The 24522-nt window shown below is 45.7% G+C and overlaps 1 protein-coding gene across 2 annotated transcripts in view; it reads left to right on the top strand.

Annotated features, from left to right (window-relative positions):
- Positions 1-6282: 6282 nt before the first annotated feature.
- The window catches only part of LOC119795070 (E3 ubiquitin-protein ligase TRIM39-like), a 34588-nt gene continuing 16348 nt past the window's right edge, over positions 6283-24522 (top strand). Inside the window, exons 1-4 of one of the 2 annotated variants that reach the window (XM_038302910.1) lie at positions 6283-6436; positions 15021-15515; positions 18857-19037; positions 21650-21745. In XM_038302910.1, coding sequence (XP_038158838.1) covers positions 15037-15515; positions 18857-19037; positions 21650-21745 — 756 coding nt within the window. In that variant the 5' untranslated portion in view covers positions 6283-6436; positions 15021-15036. Of the gene's footprint in view, positions 6437-14778; positions 14876-15020; positions 15516-18856; positions 19038-21649; positions 21746-24522 lie in introns of those variants that run through there. The other variant, XM_038302916.1, reaches the window with a different exon arrangement.

The raw sequence follows: 24522 nt of genomic DNA, 5'->3' as shown, positions 1-24522 counted from the left end.
CCTGTTTCTCCTCCAGTTCTTTCATGGTCAGATCCTTCAAAGGCGGCTAACAGCCTTGGTTGATCATCAGGTTCCCTAAAAGATATAGACTCTAAACTAGAGATGTTGCAGCAAAGCTGATTCAGTTTAGTTCTGTAGCTCCAGTTCACAACACATCAACCACCATGACTGAACTACATGTTTGGCTTTAAGCGCCGTTTTCACTGGAACAAAAGGCTGATTTTTTTATTTTATTTTATTTTTAGGCTAAGTTAGCTGCTGAACTAGAAACATTCTTAGTCTGGGGTTCTCCAAATCATTTAACAGTTTTAAAATGTTTGATAAGCTGTTAGTGGGTTGGTGCCAATTATTTGTTCTGTTTGTGCTTCTGGTTCTGATCGGATAAAGGTCCAGAACCACAGACTGGTTTCTAACAGGTGCAGAAACAGATTTTTCTACCCCTACAAATGACCAGCAGATGGCAGCAAAGAGTCAGTTTAACTCCAACTTGAACCAAACTAATCTTTACAAACCATTAGTCAGATTGAAGTTGTTTTTATTAACAGGCACAAAGGGTTTATTTCCAGTTCTTTTTTGTTTGTCTTTTATATTTTCTTGTGATCTTTTTAGCAATTTATTAATGTGTTAGAAATCCCACAGGCTTTTATTAATAAATTATGAAAAATCAAACAGCTTTGTGTTGGTTTTTTCCCTCTGGTTGAATTAATCTTTTAAAGAGTTTGTAACGGAACCAAAATTAAAAAAATTGAAAGATTTCTAGAGTCATCAAATGTTTTCATATAGTTCCAAATAGTGAACCTTGACTCGTGTGCTGCTTCTGTTTCAGGTCTGATCATTGTTATTTTGGCTGTATTAGCATAATGCCAGATTCTATCAAATGAAAATGACTATCTTCCATTCATTAAAAACTAGACCTGCCATACCTCACAGCCTCTAATTAGATCTGCTTTACATAACGTTCAGAGCTGAACAGGAAGAAACCTCCAGCAGAACCAGGCTCAGTGTGAGCGGCCATCTGCTTAGGCCGACTGAGGTTCAAGGAGACAGAAGCAGACATAGAAAAAGAAGCATAGATACAAAAGGCAACTGCCAACCAGCTCCACAGGCGGCCCCGTCCAGGAAACACACAGCCAGGCAGACGAGCTCCGAGCCAGCTCCCATGTCAGAGGATGAAGAGAGCACATCCAGTTAGTCACGGTCAGAGAAACAGGACTACACTGGAAAACAGGCCAAGCTCCAACATCTAGAAACAAAGGTGTTGATGGCAGCAGCACAGCTGATATTTCTCTCCAGGATGGAGTCACAGCCAAACAGGAACAGACCAGATGAAGCTACTATGAGAAAAAGCAGAGAGAGCAGAACGTTAGAGATTGAACTAACAGATTCTGCAGAGTGGGAGAATAGAGATAGAATGAAGCAGAATGATGAAAAAGGGGGTCCCTATGTCCTCCAGCAGCCTAAGCCTATAGCAGCATAACTATAGAGATAGCTCAGGATAACCTGAGCCACTCTAACTAGAAGCTTTATCAAAAAGGAAAGTTTTAAGTCTAGCCTTAAAAGTAGACAGGGTGTCTGCCTCACGGACTAAAACTGGTAGTTGGTTCCACAGGAGAGGAGCCTGATAACTAAAAGATCTGCAGATGTAAGTTGCTGCACACTTGTTTGGCAACTACTTTCTCAAGAATTTTAGTTAAAGGAAGATTGGATATAGGTCTATAATTGACCAAGTCATCTGGGTCAAGAGACGGTTTCTTAAGCAAAGGTTTAATTCCAGCAACCTTAAAAGCCTTTGGTAAATATCCCTGTAACAGAGATAGATTAATCACATCTAAAATGGAGGAGGAGATCAAAGGGAATACCTCCTTAAATAACCTGGTTGGAACTGGATCTAACATACAAGTTGAAGGCTTAGATGAAGACAATAATTTTGCTAATTCAGAAAGTTCAACTGGATCAAAGCAGTCTAAACCCGGTTCAGATTCCATGACTACCTCAGGTACAATCGCGGATAGAGGAGTGCTTATGATCTTATTTTTAATAAGATCAATCTTATTTATAAAGAATCCCAGAAAATCATTACTGGTCAAATTTACTGCAAATTTACCCCATTCCTTAGTTCCCACGGTAACTGCAGCAGTTACACATGTCATCAATCCCTCACATCAGCCATATTACCTAATACACACAAGCACGCTCTGGTTAGAACGCAGGTCAAGAAACACTGAAACACTCTAATACCATCTCTGTCTACATTGAAAGGGCAGAATTTAAGCAGGTCACTTAACACCTCTCTCAAAACAATCCCTTTGATCCAAACCAAGCTCCACTGAAACGGCTCTGAATCTGTGACGGAAGCCTTAAAACAGGCGAGAGCAACAGGGAAGTCCTCGGTTCTTATCCTGCATGACTATCAGCTGCATTTGACAATCAACCACGACAGCTTTCTGTCTGAACTCTCCAGCATGAGCATCACAGGGAGAGCACGCTCCTGGTTTGAATCGTCCCTCACTGGTTGACCTGGATGGGAAGCAAAATGTCTTCAAACTTGGAAACCAAGTCCATTGGATTGGTTTGAACTTTTTTGGAATGACTCTGACCTGGATGGCTGAGAATCTTCACCAGCTTATTGTCACATTGATGACACTATTTGCACTATTTGCACCATTCACACTACTGTTAATATTTATTTTATATCTTAGGTTTTTATTTTTGTGCTATGGCTCATTTTATATATATATATTTTTATATTTTATTATGCACCGTGGGGTTGAGGGGATGGAAATTTCATCTGTGTTGTATGTTTACATGTAGCACATTTGACAATAAAGTTGAGTTGAGTTGAGTTGATTACTATAACATTGTTTCTACTTTATGGGTCACTTTGGATAAAAGCTTCTGCTAAATACATAAACATGAACAATAATTTCTAAGCAATAAAATAGGATTTCACATCAAACCAATTAGGAAAGTAATCCTAATCTCTAATGTTGTTGCTGTTATTCTCTACTTTTAAATGTGTCCCAATGGAGGCGTTCAAAGCTCAGATTTGAGCTGGATTAAAGCCTAGCAGCATCAGAGCCATCAGCTCTCCTATTATGATCAATAAAATTATTGTAAAAAGGAAGATGTTTCATCAAACCTTGTCTGATTGCCAAACAAGTGTCTCACCTTCATTTTCCCTACCTCCCTGTTTTACCTGTATTTACATTAAAAACATCAACAGTACTTCTAGTCATGTGGGCACACGGCGAACCAGTGTGCATTAAAACTGTGGCAGAATCAGATTCTGATTGGTAACCTTTCCTCTGCAGCTACCTTTAACAGTCAGAGGTTCACAGATTAGCTGCCTGCAGCTCAGAGCGCAGCATGAGACGCTCCTGTTGTGGGAAAAAGGTATTCAAGTATTTGCTCCAGATTTCACTCAGTCTGCACTTTGCTTTAGTTTTTCAAGTAAAAAGAGAAGCAGACACCAACAGCCCTCACAGCGTGATGTTCAGCCCTGCTCTGATCTGCACACCGTCCGTCTCTCCCTAATTAAAACCCTGCAGAAAGGCTGTGAAGGTCTCCACATTTTCTAACCCAAACAAAATCAGACAGTTGGAAATAACACATAATGTTGTAAACTAATCCATCAGAAACAGTCTAGCTTGTTATGAGAACCAATATTTTTATCCCAAACACTCCCTAAAACAATAAACAACCCCTCGTCGAAGCCTTGCAGCTCCGAGGTCTGAAAGAATGAAACTCAGCACTCATAATCAATATATATTACAATGTATACCATCATGCTTAGTGTGAGGGATTGCTGAAGAGTCAATGAGTCGATGCAATCAGCTGGTTTTCCATAGACAGAAAACGTTAAATGAATCTGACTGGATGATCTGGTGAACTGTAAAGTAACCTGAGATGATATGATGTGAATTGAAGCTATAGAAATAAACTGAATTGCATTAAATATATATCTAAATGGGAATTAATAGGAAATAATTTTTTCCACCAAACTCCTCGTCTATATCGGCCATTTGGCCACAGCGAGGGAAATGTGGCTTATTAACCTCCTAAACACTCATTAGAGAGAATGCCGACACATTGAGCAGCTGCAGGTTCTGCAACAGCTTTTCCCCCGCTGCCATCACACTGCTGAACTGTCAAGAAAAAACAAAATCTATATCAATTAGCAAATCAACAGTGGTGTCAAAAGTTCACATATTTGTTACCTAAGTAGAAGTATAGATACTGCAGTTTGAAAACACTCTGGTAAAAGTTGAAGTATCAACTTGACCTCTTTACTCAAGTAAAAGTGAAAAAGTATGTGTTCAGAAAACTACTTAAAGTATAAAAGTATAAAGTAACCTTTAAAATAAAGCTCAATTTTTCGACTATTTCTAATAATTCTCTGAGATAGGGCCAAGGATGAGGGAGGTCTTGTTGGTCTCCGTCTCCCGATACGCTCTCGCCTGTGTCCGACCTTTCAGACATTCCAACATCTTTTTCTGAATCCAACATTGTAGCATGGCATAGACAATTCACGTTAGCAGTTTGAAGAACACCTGCTTGCTTCTGATGATTTCCTTTAGCTAACCAATGAGTGTTTGCGTTATATGACTCATCCAATGACTCTAGTTTTCACTAGATGTGGGTGGAGCCAATCATCTGCATTGGATGGAGCACATGATGGGAAATAAATATTTATAAACATTAAACCGAAGCCAAGAGTAACAAGTTTGATTTAAAAATGTAAGGAATAAAAAGTACAGATACTTGTGTGAAAATGTAATGAGTAGAAGTCAGATTAGGAAGAAAAATAAGTAATGGAGTAAAGTATAGATACCTAAAAAATGAACTTAAGTAGACGTAGGGGATTTACAATTTGCAGAGGTGTCATGTAACGAAGTACAAATAGTTACTTGACACTTTTGCAAATCGAGACTCTGCATCACACTGATGACATCAACCCTAATAGAAACTCAACTCCTGTTTTTCTACTGCATTTTTGCACCATGTATATTTGTTTATTTTTGCACTGCTCTGAACCTTCCATATCAAGGCCTTTTGCACCATATTTTTCTCCCACACTGTTTACATTTGATCACTGCTGCTCTTTATGAATGGAAATGCTTCTTTTCATTGCTAAGAATGACAATAAACTTTGTCTAAGTCTGTTGACACTCTGCACAAGGAAGTTGAGCCAACGGTCGTCATTAATGGTTGGTTGAGAGGGAGGAATGTGGTAAAAAATGGTGAACTGCAACAGAAATCTCCTCAGCGCTGAGTGGAATGTGAAGCAGAGCCAACTATCAGCTGCAGCAGCTCCTTCAGCAGCTCAAGGACAGAAACCGTCCTGTTTGCTGGCTTAAAATACACAGGATGATTTCACAGGGAGAAATAAAAGGTAAAGTTAGTTCAGTAAAAGTTCAACTGTTGCCTAATGTGACAGAGGAAACCCAGAGACAACAGTCTGTCATCAAAACATGCCTTTACATAACTGTAAATAGATTGGTCTGGATAACCTGAACCACTCCTCCCCAGGAGAGGAGCCTGATAACTAAAAGATCTGCCTCCCATTCTACTTTAAGAAATTCTAGGAACCACTAGTAAACCTGCAGATTGAGAGCAAAGTGCTCTGTTAGGAACATAAGGAACAATCAGATCTCTGATATCAGATGGAGCTTGGCCATTTAAGGCTTTATATGTGAGAAGGAGGATTTTAAATTCCATTCTGGGTGATGTGAGATGACAAATACAGTTTACGTCACAAACAATTAACTAACACATTACGTAAGGAGAGAAACAAAACAAGCAGAGGTATGCAAAGCTGACGTAGAGGTGAGGAGACTACAGATCAACTGACTTTCAGCATAAAACAAACCTGTTTGTTTGACATTCTTAATGTTTAGTCTGATCCGGTCCAAACCGGATGTTTCTTTGTTCAGATAGATAACAACACTTTTAACATTAGAACTCAGTTCAATTTAAATAGCATCTTTTTCATTTGATGGTTGTTGTTAAGTTGTCAGTGGAACTGGTTCAGTTGGCTTTAGTGGGATTAATAATCTCTGCAGCCTGTGGGCCAGCAGCAGGTCCAAACCGGGGCTCATCAAACCTGTGAGGTCTGTTCAGGTTGTGTTGATCTTCCCCGACACATGACTGTTGCTCTGAACGGTGAGTTTCACCTGCTCCCATGCAGATGATGAAGGCAGATAAGAGAGCGTTTGGAAAAAGGCGGACCTGCAGCAAGATGCCGCACCTGTCCAGCAGGTTGGGTCAGATACAGTCACCTGGGGAAAGTAGGCAGGGAGGGGTTAGAGGCGTGCTGGAGGAGAACGACAGGAGGACTAATAAAGGCTGGCAGACACCAAGGTGAAGTTTTCATTTACAGTCTGGACATACAAAGAAAGAATCTCCTCCAGATTATATTTTAAGTCCTGAGGAAAAGGTAAGAAATTAAAAAGATTTTATTCACTTTCTCAGAGCCTCTCTGTGCGGATTAAGCTGTTAGAGTGAAGGAGGGTGACAGAAAACAAGCAGAGCAGCAAAACGTCTGACATTTAGACATGGGAGGAGACTGACAGCAGACTGGCAGAAGACCGACAGCAGACCGACAACAGACTGACAGCAGAGTGATAGCAGACTGACTGCGGACTGACTGCAGACTGACAGCTGACTGATAGCAGACTGACAGCAGACTGACTGCAGACTGACAGCAGAGTGATAGCAGACTGACTGCGGACTGACTGCAGACTGACAGCCGACTAATAGCAGACTGACAGCAGACCGACAACAGACTCACAGCAGAGTGATAGCAGACTGACTGCAGACTGACAGCTGACTGATAGCAGACTGACAGCTGACTGACAGTAGACCGACAACAGACTGAAAGCAGACTGACAGCCGACTGATAGCAGACTGACAGCCGACTGATAGAAGACTGACAGCAGAGTGATAGCAGGCTGACTGCGGACTGACTGCAGACTGACAGCTGACTGATAGCAGACTGACAGCAGACTGACTGCAGATTGACAGCCAACTAATAGCAGACTGACAGCCGACTGACAGTAGACCGACAACAGACTGACAGCAGACTGACAGCTGACTGATAGCAGACTGACAGCCGACTGATAGCAGACTGACAGCCGACTAATAGCAGACTGACAGCCGACTGACAGTAGACCGACAACAGACTGACAGCAGACTGACAGCTGACTGATAGCAGACTGACAGCAGACTGACTGCAGACTGACAGCCGACTAATAGCAGACTGACAGCCGACTGACAGTAGACCGACAACAGACTGACAGCAGACTGACAGCTGACTGACAGCAGACTCACAGCCGACTGATAGCAGACTGACAGCAGCCTGATAGCCGACAGACAGCAGACCGACAGCAGACTGACAACAGACTGACTGCGGACTGATAGCAGACTGACAGCAGACTGATAGCAGACCGACAACATACTGACAGCCGACAGACAGCAGACCGACAGCAGACAGACAACAGACTGACAACAGACTGACAGCGGACTGATAGCAGACTGACAGCAGCCTGATAGCCGACAGACAGCAGACTGACAGCGGACCGATAGCAGACTGACAGCAGCCTGATAGCCGACAGACAGCAGACTGACAGCAGACTGACAGCGGACTGATATCAGACTGACAGCAGACTGATAGCAGACTGAAAGCAGACTGATAGCAGACCGACAACAGACTGACAGCCGACAGACAGCAGACCGACAGCAGACAGACAACAGACTGACAGCGGACTGACAGCAGACTGACTGCAGACTGGTAGCAGACTGACAGCAGACAGACAGCAGACAGAAACAGACCCACAGCAGACCTAAAACAGACTGACAACAGAGTTGAACACCCTGCTCTGATTGAACACCCTCCTCTGATTGAACACCCCTCTCTGATTGAACACCCTGCTCTGATTGAACACCCTGCTCTGACTGAACACCCTGCTCTGATTGAACACCCTCCTCTGACTGAACAGCCCACTCTGACTGAACACCCTGCTCTGATTGAAGACCCTGCTCTGATTGAACACCCTCCTCTGACTGAACACCCCTCTCTGATTGAACATCCTGCTCTGATTGAACACCCTGCTCTGACTGAACACCCTGCTCTGATTGAACACCCTGCTCTGATTGAACACCCTGCTCTGACTGAACACCCTGCTCTGATTGAACACCCCGCTCTGATTGAACACCCTGCTCTGGCTGAACACCCCGCTCTGACTGAACACCCCGCTCTGACTGAACACCCTGCTCTGACTGAACACCCCGCTCTGATTGAACACCCCGCTCTGACTGAACACCCCGCTCTGATTGAACACCCCGCTCTGATTGAACACCCCGCTCTGACTGAACACCCCGCTCTGATTGAACACCCCGCTCTGATTGAAAACCCCGCTCTGATTGAACACCCTGCTCTGACTGAACACCCTTCTCTGACTGAACACCCTGCTCTGACTGAACACCCCGCTCTGATTGAACACCCCGCTCTGACTGAACACCCCGCTCTGATTGAAAACCCCGCTCTGATTGAACACCCTGCTCTGATTGAACACCCTGCTCTGATTGAACACCCCGCTCTGATTGAACACCCTGCTCTGACAGAACGCCCTGCTCTGATTGAACACCCTGCTCTGATTGAACACCCCGCTCTGACTGAACACCCTGCTCTGATTGAACACCCAGCTCTGATTGAACACCCTGCTCTGACTGAATGCCCCGCTCTGACTGAACACCCTGCTCTGATTGAACACCCCGCTCTGACTGAACACCCCGCTCTGATTGAACACCCTGCTCTGACTGAACGCCCCGCTCTGATTGAACACCCCGCTCTGACTGAACACCCTGCTCTGATTGAACACCCTGTTCTGACTGAATCCCGCTCTGATTGAACACCCTGCTCTGATTGAACACCCCGCTCTGATTGAACACCCTGCTCTGGCTGAACACCCCGCTCTGACTGAACACCCCGCTCTGACTGAACACCCTGCTCTGACTGAACACCCCGCTCTGATTGAACACCCCGCTCTGACTGAACACCCCGCTCTGATTGAACACCCCGCTCTGATTGAACACCCTGCTCTGATTGAACACCCCGCTCTGATTGAACATCCTGCTCTGATTGAACACCCTGCTCTGACTGAACACCCTGCTCTGATTGAACACCCTCCTCTGACTGAACACCCCTCTCTGATTGAACATCCTGCTCTGATTGAACACCCTGCTCTGACTGAACACCCTGCTCTGATTGAACACCCTGCTCTGGCTAAACACCCCGCTCTGACTGAACACCCCGCTCTGATTGAACACCCTGCTCTGATTGAACACCCTGCTCTGACTGAACACCCTGCTCTGATTGAACACCCCGCTCTGATTGAACACCCTGCTCTGGCTGAACACCCCGCTCTGACTGAACACCCCGCTCTGACTGAACACCCTGCTCTGACTGAACACCCCACTCTGATTGAACACCCCGCTCTGACTGAACACCCCGCTCTGATTGAACACCCCGCTCTGATTGAACACCCTGCTCTGGCTGAACACCCCGCTCTGACTGAACACCCCGCTCTGACTGAACACCCTGCTCTGACTGAACACCCCGCTCTGATTGAACACCCCGCTCTGACTGAACACCCCGCTCTGATTGAACACCCCGCTCTGATTGAACACCCCGCTCTGACTGAACACCCCGCTCTGATTGAACACCCCGCTCTGATTGAAAACCCCGCTCTGATTGAACACCCTGCTCTGACTGAACACCCTTCTCTGACTGAACACCCTGCTCTGACTGAACACCCCGCTCTGATTGAACACCCCGCTCTGACTGAACACCCCGCTCTGATTGAAAACCCCGCTCTGATTGAACACGCTGCTCTGATTGAACACCCTGCTCTGATTGAACACCCCGCTCTGATTGAACACCCTCCTCTGATTGAACACCCCTCTCTGATTGAACACCCTGCTCTGATTGAACACCCTGCTCTGACTGAACACCCTGCTCTGATTGAACACCCTCCTCTGACTGAACAGCCCACTCTGACTGAACACCCTGCTCTGATTGAAGACCCTGCTCTGATTGAACACCCTCCTCTGACTGAACACCCCTCTCTGATTGAACATCCTGCTCTGATTGAACACCCTGCTCTGACTGAACACCCTGCTCTGATTGAACACCCTGCTCTGGCTAAACACCCCGCTCTGACTGAACACCCCGCTCTGATTGAACACCCTGCTCTGATTGAACACCCTGCTCTGACTGAACACCCTGCTCTGATTGAACACCCCGCTCTGATTGAACACCCTGCTCTGGCTGAACACCCCGCTCTGACTGAACACCCCGCTCTGACTGAACACCCTGCTCTGACTGAACACCCCGCTCTGATTGAACACCCCGCTCTGACTGAACACCCCGCTCTGATTGAACACCCCGCTCTGATTGAACACCCCGCTCTGACTGAACACCCCGCTCTGATTGAACACCCCGCTCTGATTGAAAACCCCGCTCTGATTGAACACCCTGCTCTGACTGAACACCCTTCTCTGACTGAACACCCTGCTCTGACTGAACACCCCGCTCTGATTGAACACCCCGCTCTGACTGAACACCCCGCTCTGATTGAAAACCCCGCTCTGATTGAACACCCTGCTCTGATTGAACACCCTGCTCTGATTGAACACCCCGCTCTGATTGAACACCCTGCTCTGACAGAACGCCCTGCTCTGATTGAACACCCTGCTCTGATTGAACACCCCGCTCTGACTGAACACCCTGCTCTGATTGAACACCCAGCTCTGATTGAACACCCTGCTCTGACTGAATGCCCCGCTCTGACTGAACACCCTGCTCTGATTGAACACCCCGCTCTGACTGAACACCCCGCTCTGATTGAACACCCTGCTCTGACTGAACGCCCCGCTCTGATTGAACACCCCGCTCTGACTGAACACCCTGCTCTGATTGAACACCCTGTTCTGACTGAATCCCGCTCTGATTGAACACCCTGCTCTGATTGAACACCCCGCTCTGATTGAACACCCTGCTCTGGCTGAACACCCCGCTCTGACTGAACACCCCGCTCTGACTGAACACCCTGCTCTGACTGAACACCCCGCTCTGATTGAACACCCCGCTCTGACTGAACACCCCGCTCTGATTGAACACCCCGCTCTGATTGAACACCCTGCTCTGATTGAACACCCCGCTCTGATTGAACATCCTGCTCTGATTGAACACCCTGCTCTGACTGAACACCCTGCTCTGATTGAACACCCTCCTCTGACTGAACACCCCTCTCTGATTGAACATCCTGCTCTGATTGAACACCCTGCTCTGACTGAACACCCTGCTCTGATTGAACACCCTGCTCTGGCTAAACACCCCGCTCTGACTGAACACCCCGCTCTGATTGAACACCCTGCTCTGATTGAACACCCTGCTCTGACTGAACACCCCGCTCTGATTGAACACCCTGCTCTGATTGAACACCCTGCTCTGATTGAACACCCCGCTCTGATTGAACACCCTGCTCTGGCTGAACACCCCGCTCTGACTGAACACCCCGCTCTGACTGAACACCCTGCTCTGACTGAACACCCCACTCTGATTGAACACCCCGCTCTGACTGAACACCCCGCTCTGATTGAACACCCCGCTCTGATTGAACACCCTGCTCTGGCTGAACACCCCGCTCTGACTGAACACCCCGCTCTGACTGAACACCCTGCTCTGACTGAACACCCCGCTCTGATTGAACACCCCGCTCTGACTGAACACCCCGCTCTGATTGAACACCCCGCTCTGATTGAACACCCCGCTCTGACTGAACACCCCGCTCTGATTGAACACCCCGCTCTGATTGAAAACCCCGCTCTGATTGAACACCCTGCTCTGACTGAACACCCTTCTCTGACTGAACACCCTGCTCTGACTGAACACCCCGCTCTGATTGAACACCCCGCTCTGACTGAACACCCCGCTCTGATTGAAAACCCCGCTCTGATTGAACACGCTGCTCTGATTGAACACCCTGCTCTGATTGAACACCCCGCTCTGATTGAACACCCTGCTCTGACTGAACGCCCTGCTCTGATTGAACACCCTGCTCTGATTGAACACCCTGCTCTGACTGAACGCCCCGCTCTGACTGAACACCCTGCTCTGATTGAACACCCAGCTCTGATTGAACACCCTGCTCTGACTGAATGCCCCGCTCTGACTGAACACCCTGCTCTGATTGAACACCCCGCTCTGACTGAACACCCCGCTCTGATTGAACACCCTGCTCTGACTGAACGCCCCGCTCTGATTGAACACCCCGCTCTGACTGAACACCCTGCTCTGATTGAACACCCTGTTCTGACTGAATCCCGCTCTGATTGAACACCCTGCTCTGATTGAACACCCCGCTCTGATTGAACACCCTGCTCTGGCTGAACACCCCGCTCTGACTGAACACCCCGCTCTGACTGAACACCCTGCTCTGACTGAACACCCCGCTCTGATTGAACACCCCGCTCTGACTGAACACCCCGCTCTGATTGAACACCCCGCTCTGATTGAACACCCTGCTCTGATTGAACACCCCGCTCTGATTGAACATCCTGCTCTGATTGAACACCCTGCTCTGACTGAACACCCTGCTCTGATTGAACACCCTCCTCTGACTGAACAGCCCACTCTGACTGAACACCCTGCTCTGATTGAAGACCCTGCTCTGATTGAACACCCTCCTCTGACTGAACACCCCTCTCTGATTGAACATCCTGCTCTGATTGAACACCCTGCTCTGACTGAACACCCTGCTCTGATTGAACACCCTGCTCTGGCTAAACACCCCGCTCTGACTGAACACCCCGCTCTGATTGAACACCCTGCTCTGATTGAACACCCTGCTCTGACTGAACACCCTGCTCTGATTGAACACCCCGCTCTGATTGAACACCCTGCTCTGGCTGAACACCCCGCTCTGACTGAACACCCCGCTCTGACTGAACACCCTGCTCTGACTGAACACCCCGCTCTGATTGAACACCCCGCTCTGACTGAACACCCCCCTCTGATTGAACACCCCGCTCTGATTGAACACCCCGCTCTGACTGAACACCCCGCTCTGATTGAACACCCCGCTCTGATTGAAAACCCCGCTCTGATTGAACACCCTGCTCTGACTGAACACCCTTCTCTGACTGAACACCCTGCTCTGACTGAACACCCCGCTCTGATTGAACACCCCGCTCTGACTGAACACCCCGCTCTGATTGAAAACCCCGCTCTGATTGAACACCCTGCTCTGATTGAACACCCTGCTCTGATTGAACACCCCGCTCTGATTGAACACCCTGCTCTGACTGAACGCCCTGCTCTGATTGAACACCCTGCTCTGATTGAACACCCTGCTCTGACTGAACGCCCCGCTCTGACTGAACACCCTGCTCTGATTGAACACCCAGCTCTGATTGAACACCCTGCTCTGACTGAATGCCCCGCTCTGACTGAACACCCTGCTCTGATTGAACACCCCGCTCTGACTGAACACCCCGCTCTGATTGAACACCCTGCTCTGACTGAACGCCCCGCTCTGATTGAACACCCCGCTCTGACTGAACACCCTGCTCTGATTGAACACCCTGTTCTGACTGAATCCCGCTCTCATTGAACACCCTGCTCTGATTGAACACCCCGCTCTGATTGAACACCCTGCTCTGGCTGAACACCCCGCTCTGACTGAACACCCCGCTCTGACTGAACACCCTGCTCTGACTGAACACCCCGCTCTGATTGAACACCCCGCTCTGACTGAACACCCCGCTCTGATTGAACACCCCGCTCTGATTGAACACCCTGCTCTGGCTGAACACCCCGCTCTGACTGAACACCCCGCTCTGACTGAACACCCCGCTCTGATTGAACACCCCGCTCTGATTGAAAACCCCGCTCTGATTGAACACCCTGCTCTGACTGAACACCCTGCTCTGATTGAACACCCTGCTCTGACTGAACACCCCGCTCTGATTGAACACCCTGCTCTGACTGAACGCCCTGCTCTGATTGAACACCCTGCTCTGATTGAACACCCTGCTCTGACTGAACGCCCCGCTCTGACTGAACACCCTGCTCTGACTGAACGCCCTGCTCTGATTGAACACCCCGCTCTGATTGAACACCCTGCTCTGACTGAACGCCCCGCTCTGATTGAACACCCTGCTGTGATTGAACACCCTGCTCTGATCGAACACCCTGCTCTGACTGAACACCCTACTCTGACTGAACATCCTGCATTTTACTGTGAAAATGGTTTTCTGTAGCTCATAGCAGCTGAGGGCCTTCATGTCGACACTTTTTATTAGTTGGAGTCACGGCTGCAGGTGGACATCAGGAGGTAGATGGATTTTCAAGGGTGGTCTCAGGGACAATTTGAAACACGGTCGGAGTTAGAGCCTTCAGAAGAAAAGCGTTTTTAACTCCTTCAACCATCAGCTCTGAAGTGTTTTTGCAGTGAGGGAAATGTCTGTCTATCCACCGCATGTCTTTGGCTCAAAGTGCTGAATCATGTTAGAGGAATAAAGGAAAACAAAGAACATCTTAGTTTTGATCCCAGATCAGTCTGTGAGCTTCATACCTGAAGCCTTAGCTGTGCTTCCAACTGGTGCTACCTGTAGAGCAGCTGGTCTTACTGGTTAGAATGTCAGTTCCTGTTGGAGGGGGGAGTGTTTTCACAAACACACAGGTTTACTTTTAGATGGACAGAATCCAGTCTCTGCTGGTGCAGCAGGAGCTCAGGTGTGGGTGTGACTGGGAGGCAGAGGGACTGGGGATATTTTTCAGTGAAAATCTGAAACATTAAGTTTAGACAAAAAGGTATAATAGATAAAAGAATGGTTCAGATATTACAAGGAAGCGTTTTAATTATCTCTAAACCTTCACTGGATTAATTTTCATCACTGCAGCCTTTAAACAGTGAAGGAGTGTTTGTCTCATTTCTGCTGCTTTGTTTGTCACACAGCTAGACCCTGAGGACCATGTCTCTGCCCACTGCCTTTCTCTCTGAAGACCAGTTCACCTGCTCCATTTGTCTGGAAATATTCACCAATCCAGTCTCAACACCATGTGGACACAGTTTCTGCCAGTCCTGCCTGACGTCCTACTGGAACAGTGGAGGAAGAGGGCGTGGCGCCAAGACTTACCAGTGCCCGATGTGCAAAGACTCCTTCAACAAGCGGCCAGAGCTCCACATTAACCGAACCTTAAAGGAAATCACAGAACACTTCAAGCAGATGACCGGCGGAGGGGAACATCCCAGCTTGGCTGGCCAACATCCAGCCATGTCTCCACCAGTAAGACCAGGGGAGATGCCAGAGGTCCTGCTTGCGGAAATGGTGGCCCGTTTTCAGGGGTTGACATCTCCTGGGACGCCCCATCAGCGCTTCCCTCAGCCTTTACAGGCCTCCCAGACACAGGACAGCCATGACCCACCGCCTCCTTACTCCCCTCCTCTCAGGTAGGCATCCACACTTCTTACATGGAGTCCTACAGGTCCGAGTACCAGATGCTGAAAACAGCACCTAGACACCATCCACCCCACTATGGATGGTGCATCTCTTCTTTGGAGGAATCTGACCAAATGCATTAGTCCTCCAAAACCCTGACTACTCAGGGTGCAGACCAGACCAGGAAGCAGTCATAGTTTAACACACCTCTGCAGCTTTTTTACTGCTTCCCACTTCATGTACACAGTGTATTGCCAACAACTAAAATCAAATAAATTAGAAAAGAATCCTAAAGGACTAGATCAATCTAACAAAAATAAAAATAACTCCAAATGGGGGGAAATATAAAACTACTAAATGCTGTTTATTTATCATAAGATCTCCCTCTTCAAAAAGGCAGTTTATGACTAGATTTTTGATATTCATATTGATTTATGTTGCCTTAAAGAAACTTGGCTGCAGCAAGAGGGTTTTTACATACCCAGAAATTCTAGACAATCTTTCAGTTGGTCTTACTGACTAAGGCAGTTAATAGTTACAACCCTTTTCAACATTTAACCCTTAGTTTCCCTCATCCAAATTGAAAGCAACAAAACCTCTTCTTTCTTTAACCACCAGGTCCTTACTCTGAATTTTTAGACACGTTTTCAGAGTTCGTATCTGATTTGGTGTTGAATACTGACAAGGTGCCCTTGCACTCTGAGAAGGTTGCAAATATCTGTTTGATCCCCACAGCCTCCACTCAAAGAGCAAAACCTTTAACCCCTGATTGCTCCCCAGGCAAAACACGATGGCGGCCCATTGCTCCCCACGGGGATGGGTCAAAATTCAGAGAACAAATTTACCCATTGTTGGACAATAAAATGGGCCATTACATATGCACCAAATGTTTTTAAATTAACTGTAATAAAACTTTACTCATAAACAGTCTCTAGAACCCAGATAACTTGGTCCACTATAGACCTATATCCAATCTTCTTTTCTTATCTAAACTTAATGACAAAGTAACAACTGTGTTACCTGTGGAGTACCACAGGGATCAGTGCTAGGACCAATTCTCTTTACTTTATACATGCTCCCAATCGGTAGAGTTATTAGACAGCATGGGATTAATTTCCACTGTTATGCTGATGATACCCAGCTATATCTGTCTATAAATCCAGATGAAGCTAACCCATTACATAGATTACAGGCATGTCTGAAGACATAAAAACCTGGATGACTCTTAACTTTCTGCTTCTGAATGCAGACAAAACAGAAGTTATAGTCTTTGGACCAGAGTCTCTGAAAAAGAAGCTGATTAGCCAGTCACTTCATTTGGATGGGATTAAACTGATTTCAGATAATAAAGTAAAAAATCTTGGTGTTATTTTTGATCAGGACCTGTCATTTAAATCCCACATCAAAGAGGTTTCTAGAATTTCCTTCTTTCATCTGAGGAACATTGCAAAAATTAGAAATATCCTGTCCAGGGGTGATGCTGAGAAACTAGTCCATGCATTTGTTACTTCAAGGCTGGACTATTGTAATTCTTTACTATCAGGAAGTCCACAAACTGTAGTTAAAAGCCTTCAGCTGATCCAAAATGCTGCAGCCAGAGTTCTGATGAAAATGAAAAAGAGAGATCATATCTCTCCTATCCTGGCTTCTCTTCATTGGCTTCCTGTTAAATCCAGAATAGAATTTAAAATCCTCCTTCTCACATATAAAGCCTTAAATGGCCAAGCTCCATCTGATATCAGAGATCTGATTGTTCCTTATGTTCCTAACAGAGCACTTCGCTCTCAATCTGCAGGTTTACTAGTGGTTCCTAGAATTTCTAAAAGTAGAATGGGAGGCAGATCTTTTAGTTATCAGGCTCCTCTCCTGTGGAGGAGTGGTTCAGGTTATCCAGACCAATCTCTTTACAGTTATGTAAAGGCCATGTTTTGATGACAGACTGATGTCTCGTGGTTTCCTCTGTCACATTAGGCAACAGTTGAACTTTTACTACAACTAACTTTACCTTTTATTTCTCCCTGTGTAACCATCCTGGGTATGGTTCCTAGAATTTCTAAAAGTAGAATGGGAGGCAGATCTTTTACTTATCAGTTTTCTCTCCTGGGGAACCAACTACCAGTTTTAGTCCGTGAGCTCATCTGTGAGCTATCTCTATAGTTATGCTGCTATAGGCTTAGACTGCTGGAGGACATAGGCACCCCTTTTTCATCAGATCTGCTCCATTCTGTCTCTATTCTCCCACTCTGCAGACTCTGTTAGTTCAATCTCTAACGTTCAATTCAATTGAGTTTATTCCTATAGCACCAATTCAAAACACATGTCATCTCAATGCACTTTCCAGTTCACCAGATCATCCAGTCAGGTTGATTAAAAGTTTTCTATCTAAGGAAAACCAGTTGATTGCATCGACTCATTGACTCTTCAGCAATCCCTCACACTAAGCATGCTTGCACCGACAGTGGAGAGGAAAAACTCCCTTTGAACAGGAAGAAACCTCCAGCAGAACCAGGCTCAGTCTGAGCGGCAATTACACTGTATGCGGCTGTATTGGCATAATGCCAGATTCTATAAAATGAAAATGACTATCTTCCATTCATTAAAAACTAGACCTGCCATACGTCACAGCCTCTAATTAGATCTGGTTTTCATAACTTTTGGAGCTGAACAGGAAGAAACCTCCAGCAGAACCAGGCTCAGTGTGAGCGGCCATCTGCTGAGGCCGACTGGGGTTCAAGGAGACAGAAGCAGACATAGAAAAAGAAGCATAGATACAAAAGGCAACTGTCAACCAGCTCCACAGGCGGCCCCGTCCAGGAAACACACAGCCAGGCAGACGAGCTCTGAGCCAGCTCCCATGTCAGAGGATGAAGAGAGCACATCCAGTTAGTCACAGTCAGAGAAACAGGACTACACTGAAAAACAGGCCAAGCTCCAACATCTATAAACAAAGGTGTTGATGGCAGCAGCACAGCTGATATTTCTCTCCAGGATGGAGTCACAGCTAAACAGGAAACATTCTGCTCTCTCTGCTTTTTCTCATAGTAGCTTCATCTGGTCTGAACCTGTTTGGCTGTGACTCCATCCTGGAGAGATATACTGATGTTGGAGTTTGGTCTATTTTTCAGTGTTTAGTCCTGTTTCACTTACTGAGATCCCAGCCGCGGTCATGAATACTTTGGAGGATGCTATTTAAATGACTTTAAGTGTAACTTCTCTGACCTTTTAGTGAACTCAGCAATGATACCATTTACCAAAAACAGGAAAATAAACATCTATTGTTTTATCTATTGTTTTATCTCTAAAGGATTTGTGGCTCATGTTTACTAAATTAATGCCTTCATCTTTAATGCAGCTACAGTGGGGGCTCCTTCTCTGACTTCCCCTCCAACATGCCGCTGTGTCCCGTCCACCTGAGAGGCCTGGACATGTTCTGCCGTACGGACAACGTGTGTGTGTGCAGTGTGTGTGCAGAGACAGGAGAACACCGAGGACACAGCGTCATCCCTGCTCAGAGAGAGTGGAACATTAAGAAGGTGGGGGTTTAAACTTCTCATCAAATAAAACAGGCTGAGATGTTCCATAGTGTCACGTCCCTGCGGCAGCATCACATATTTTTCACACAGCATTTTTGACAAATTCAGATCCTCAACTCTAAATTAATCTAGCCTAAAATCAGGAACTCTGTGTTTTAGGTTTCATAACGGCTGCTATCAATTAGTTCAATCAATTTTAACTTGGTCCACTCACAGTTAAACCTATGTGCAACAAGTATGAAAAGCCACTATCAGTGGAGCTCCGATTTGACAAGTCACCATGACAACAGGCAACAGGAAGTGCCTGTTTCACCCCACTGGAACTAGAAATTTGAATGCAGAAATTACCAAAAAAAAGGCAGAATGTGCTTAAAGGACAGATAAATAGTGCTACAGCTACAAAGGAGAGGAAGATTCAGAAGGATAAAATTGTTTCTTGAGTTAATGCGTACGTTTATATGAAGGGAGCTACGTTTATCGTTTACTACATTTGTCATTTTTACATTGATTAAAAGCACTCTCCTCTCTGTTGTTCCATTTATAGATCACTAAAATAAGATTCTTTGTAAAATTTTAGAAAGAAGACAAAATTATACTGGTAAGAGCGAAGATTTTTAAATCTAGAAATGTTTACACATTTTAAGTGGCCATTCTGACATTTATCAGCTTGAATGAATATATATTTATGATTTCTCAAATACATTTTTGCACAGTTAAAATGATACAAATCCTGACCAGTAATATTAGGAATACGGAGATCTGAAATTAATTTCTAGACATCCAGAATGTTTTTTCTAGATGTGGAGGATGACATATTGCTTAAAATGGGCATTTAGATAAAGAAAAAAGTAATACTTAATACATATTCAGTAAAACTAGTACATATTAAAATGGCTTTCCATAGGGGTTGATGCTGTGAAAATATTATGGGGTTATTTCTTGAATGGTAGTAGATCAATGTATCTATTTAGCAGGTGAAGATGAAGAATAAAAATGTTGTTCTAATATATAGAACCTGTGCATCATCTCATGGGTTCCTCCTCATGTTGATTCAGTCTTCTTTTACACGGTAAATACTAAATGGCTGTTTGCAGTCGTGCTTCGGATGTTATCATCATGGGTTATCATCCCAATAAATGGCTGTGATTAGCGGCCATTTATTGGGATGATAACCCATAGAATGGCTTCAGATTGTGCCAGTAGGCTCGCTAGGTTGTTATCATAGAGTGAATCCTAATCCTAACCCTAAGGTAGTTCCTTTCCCCCCGTGGAATGAAAGACTCTATTAACGTGTAATCTGAAAATAATATCAGTAGTTCTTCATGTACTGTAAATATAACCAAAAAAAAAAAAAAAAAGATCTGCATCTCACTCATATAAAACAAACCAAAAACAAATAATCTCACATCCTGTCACTGGGTTGTAGCTTCCTCTCCCTCTAAATATTTAATTCTCTGTGAAAAAATGCCGATCATTCTGTCATGATTTATCCAAAGATCTGACCCACATCCAGAAGACCAAACAGAGAGACCAGGGGAAAGTTTAACAGGTTTTATTGTGAGTAGGTAGAGAAGATTCCAGTGCTGCTCTGAACACTGTGAAACGGGACTGAAAAGTGAAGGGGAAGATTCTGCGGTTAGTTCAGGGACAGTCGGAAATTTGTGTCTTTGATTTGAAGAAGGGAATAAAGGCAACAGGACTCCCGTTTCCAGAAAAAGGTGTGTTTCGTTGAATCCAGTCGGTGTGGGTTGTCCCAGTAATAGACTTGTTTGTTGGAGGGCGGACAGGGTTTAACCAGGTTGAGGTGTTTCCTTGAGGAACAGTGGAGCTGGAGCTTTCCTGTGGTACTTGAACGCTTTCTTGTGGAGATGAATCCCCTGCTCAGAGAGACGGCAAAACAATCCTTGGGGAAAAGTAGATCCAAACCACAAACTTGAATTCCAGCTCAATTTGGTGGTCAGACGATCCTTCCAGGGGGGAGAAGGTCCAAAACATCTAGTTAGCAGGATAACTTCCTGCCGAGAGGCAAAGACAAAAACAACAAGATTAAGACTCAGGTGACAAAACTCAGCATGGCTAGAGTACCCAAAACTGGCAAACACTCTGGTGTCGAGGTAGTGGCAGTCAGCAGCTTAAGAGTCCTCCGGTAATGAGGTAACCCTCCACAGGTGTGCGAGAAGGCCAACGAGAACCAGGCGCCACCTGGTGGTGGAGGGAAGACAAACAAAAGTACAACCCACACAAACTGGATTCCTAACACATTCTTTAATAAGACCCTTGTCAAACGGACATGCAATGTCTGTTTTTAAATCCTAATGTGTCTAACTAACCTAATGAATTATGGCTGTAAGGAGAGCAGAGACAGAGGACACTTTGAGTTTACTAAAGAAAACCCTCAGATGACCAGCTTAGCTCTTGGGAAACAGAAAACTCAGAGTTTCCTTGTTTTCAGGTTTAGAAAGCTTAGAGTTTTCTGTAAACCTTTTTCGTGAAACTGTCCCAGGTTCACTCTATATGAGTTCAAATTGTAAAATCTCAGTTTGCAGTCTGTCTGGCTGATGCTGTTATTACTGATCAAACTTTTTGATTTGATTTATCCTGTTTATCTGCAGTCACAGCTGGGGATCCATGAGGTGGAGTTAAAGGAGCTCATCTCTGAGAGAGAAAGGAAAGTGGAAGAAATCCACAAGTCTGTTCGGGAAATGAAGGTGAGTTTAGGTGAGACTCATTAAACATAGAAACCTCTGATAAGAATGAATTCTAGATGGTTTTTCTCTGCCAACAACAATGGCCTCTGATCAGTCTGATGACAGCAGTCTTTAATGAAGCTGCTGTAATCAGCATTAACCTCCTGGATAAATTCTACCTTAGTATGCTGACTGAGACAGATTCACAATGTAAAGTTTCAGAAAGGACTTAGATGGAAGTAAAAAAAAGGCATGTAGCAGCGATTTAACTAATGAAATATTTGGAAATTTACATCTGAAAGAGTTTGTCTGAACTACAGTTCATAGAGGAATTCTTCCACAGGTTCATATTACTTAGAAGGAAACTTCATACTTAGGTCACGGTGAGGAAAATAATTGCACACAGCATCAGGTTCTGAGGACACAAAGGAACCCAAATTAGTGACGGGTTGGGATGTCAAAAAGAGATTTTATTACTAAAAAGAACTCAAAACCGTTCAAAATGGGAGGAAATGCAACAGGAAAACAATGATGAAAGGAAGAAAGTTGTTGTGTCTACCACTAGGTGGTGTACGAGTAGAGAATAAAAGGAGGGGTAGAAGAAGTGATAGAGAAGAAGAGAAGATCTGATGTTACTGTTTGCCGAACGAGTTCTTAAATAAAGCTGTTAAAAGTTCTTTGCCTACCTCGTCCTGGATACTACACATAACAATTGGCGACGATGACGTCTGTACCCATGCCTGCGCCGTTCCTACCCTGCAGTGGAGAACCTGCGGTCCCGTTTTCCATGTGGCGGAAAATGTTTGAGAACTACTTAACGGCTATTCATGCTACTGGCAATTCCTGGTCCGATGCTAGATGTCGTGCTCTGCTAATTCATGCACTTGGCTTTGAAGGACAACGTTTATTTTACACCTTGCCTAATGCCGGCACTTCATATAATGACGCTATGACGGCGTTGGAACTACAGTTTACACCGAAGGTGAACGTTGTCGTGGCGAGACACCAATTCCGACAGAGAATGCAGAGGGCGGATGAGACTGTGCCTCAATACGTGGCTGCTTTACGTGAGTTGGCTATCCCATGTGCTTATGGAACCATGGAGGACGAGATGCTGCGGGATCAGCTGATTGAGAAGGCGTATGCACCGGAGGTGAGAAACAGGCTTTTACTGGAAGGCTCTTTAACGCTGGACAGCGCTGTCACGCTGGCATGTCAAGTGGAACACGCTCTTCAGTCGTCCAAACTCCTCAGTTGAGCTACAGCTGTTCACACCGTTGCCCAGCGCGGACCTACTCAACGCAAGGAAAAAAACCGCCAAGCTGCTTCTAAAAATAACCACACGCGCCCCGCGCGGCAAACAGCGTGCACCTGTTATCGCTGTGGATCTACAAATCACCTGGCGAATGCAAGAAACTGTCCTGCAGCCGCGGCAAAATGCAACAGCTGTGGTAAGACTGGACACTTTTCTAAAGTTTGCCGCTCAGCTAAACAAGTTGGGGAAGTAATTCCTGAAGTGGTTGTGCTCATGTTAACTGCAAATGAAGTTAACACTACTGATAGACTGTTTTGCAATGTGAACATTAAAGCTGCGTCTGGCGAGTCAGCTGATTGTGAATTACTGATTGATACGGGATCCTCAGTTTCTATCATACCAGAGACTCTGTACAACAGACATTTTTTTGAGTGTACTCTCACCGCACCTCAGGTGAAATTAGTTACTTACTTGAAAGAGGATATTCCTGTAATAGGATGTTTGGAAGCAACAGTTACCCTTCATGACAACGCTGCTCCTGCTTCTTTGTATGTAGTTAAAGGCGGATCTGCATTACTCGGAATGGATCTGATAAAAGCACTAAAATGGACATTTAGCTCCGATTCAATCCATGCTCCAACCCCTGAACATGCTTCTTCTGCTGCACCTGTGTTACTGACAAAAACGAACTCTGCTTCTATTGGCTGTGTTGCCGGGTTTGTGCACAAAGTTAAAGTACGTGAGGATGCAGTTCCAGTTCGGCAAAAACTTCGCCGCCTTCCATTTGCAGTACGAGACGCAGTGTCGGAGGAACTAGATTTGCTGTTAAAGGAAGGAATTATCGAACGCATTGATGCTTCCCCCTGGATTTCACCTATTGTGGTCACAACGAGGAAAGAGGGCAGACCAAGATTGTGCGTTGACTTAAGGGAACCTAATAAAGCTATAGTTGCTGACAGTCACCCTTTGCCCCACATGGATGAGCTTTTAAGTGAGCTCAGGGGTGCCAGTTTTTTCTCCACCATAGACCTGGCATCTGCATACCATCAGCTCCTGCTACATGAGAACAGTAGGGATCTCACAGCTTTTATTACGCACAAGGGGCTTTTCCGTTACTGTCGTGTTCCCTACGGGTTGGCCTCTGCTCCATCTGCATTCCAAAAAATGATGGAAACTGTGCTTAAAGGACTGCCTGGTGTGCACAATTACTTGGATGATGTAATTGTTTCTGGATCTTCCTTACAAGAACATGACAAACGACTGCATGCTGTGCTCCAGCGTCTTATGGAGGCAGGCCTAACACTTAACGTGCAAAAATGTGCATTTAGACAGTCCAGCCTCAAGTTTCTTGGTCACATCATTTCCAAAGATGGCATCCTTCCTGATCCAGCTCATAGTGCAGCTGTACGTGATGCACCACCACCGCATGACCTACAGTCTCTGCGCTCCTTCCTTGGTTTGATCTCCTGGTACAGCAAGTTTCTCCCTAATTTTGCCACATTAGTGGAACCAATGCGGGCTGTGCTAAGAGAAACTGCTGACT

The sequence above is a fragment of the Cyprinodon tularosa genome, unplaced genomic scaffold, assembly GCF_016077235.1.
Source record: "Cyprinodon tularosa strain WSP-4 unplaced genomic scaffold, ASM1607723v1 ctg1132, whole genome shotgun sequence".
In the NCBI taxonomy this organism is placed as follows: Eukaryota; Metazoa; Chordata; class Actinopteri; order Cyprinodontiformes; family Cyprinodontidae; genus Cyprinodon; species Cyprinodon tularosa.
The sequence above is the reverse complement of the archived record's forward strand: the minus strand, read 5'-3'. Positions and strand labels throughout refer to the sequence as shown.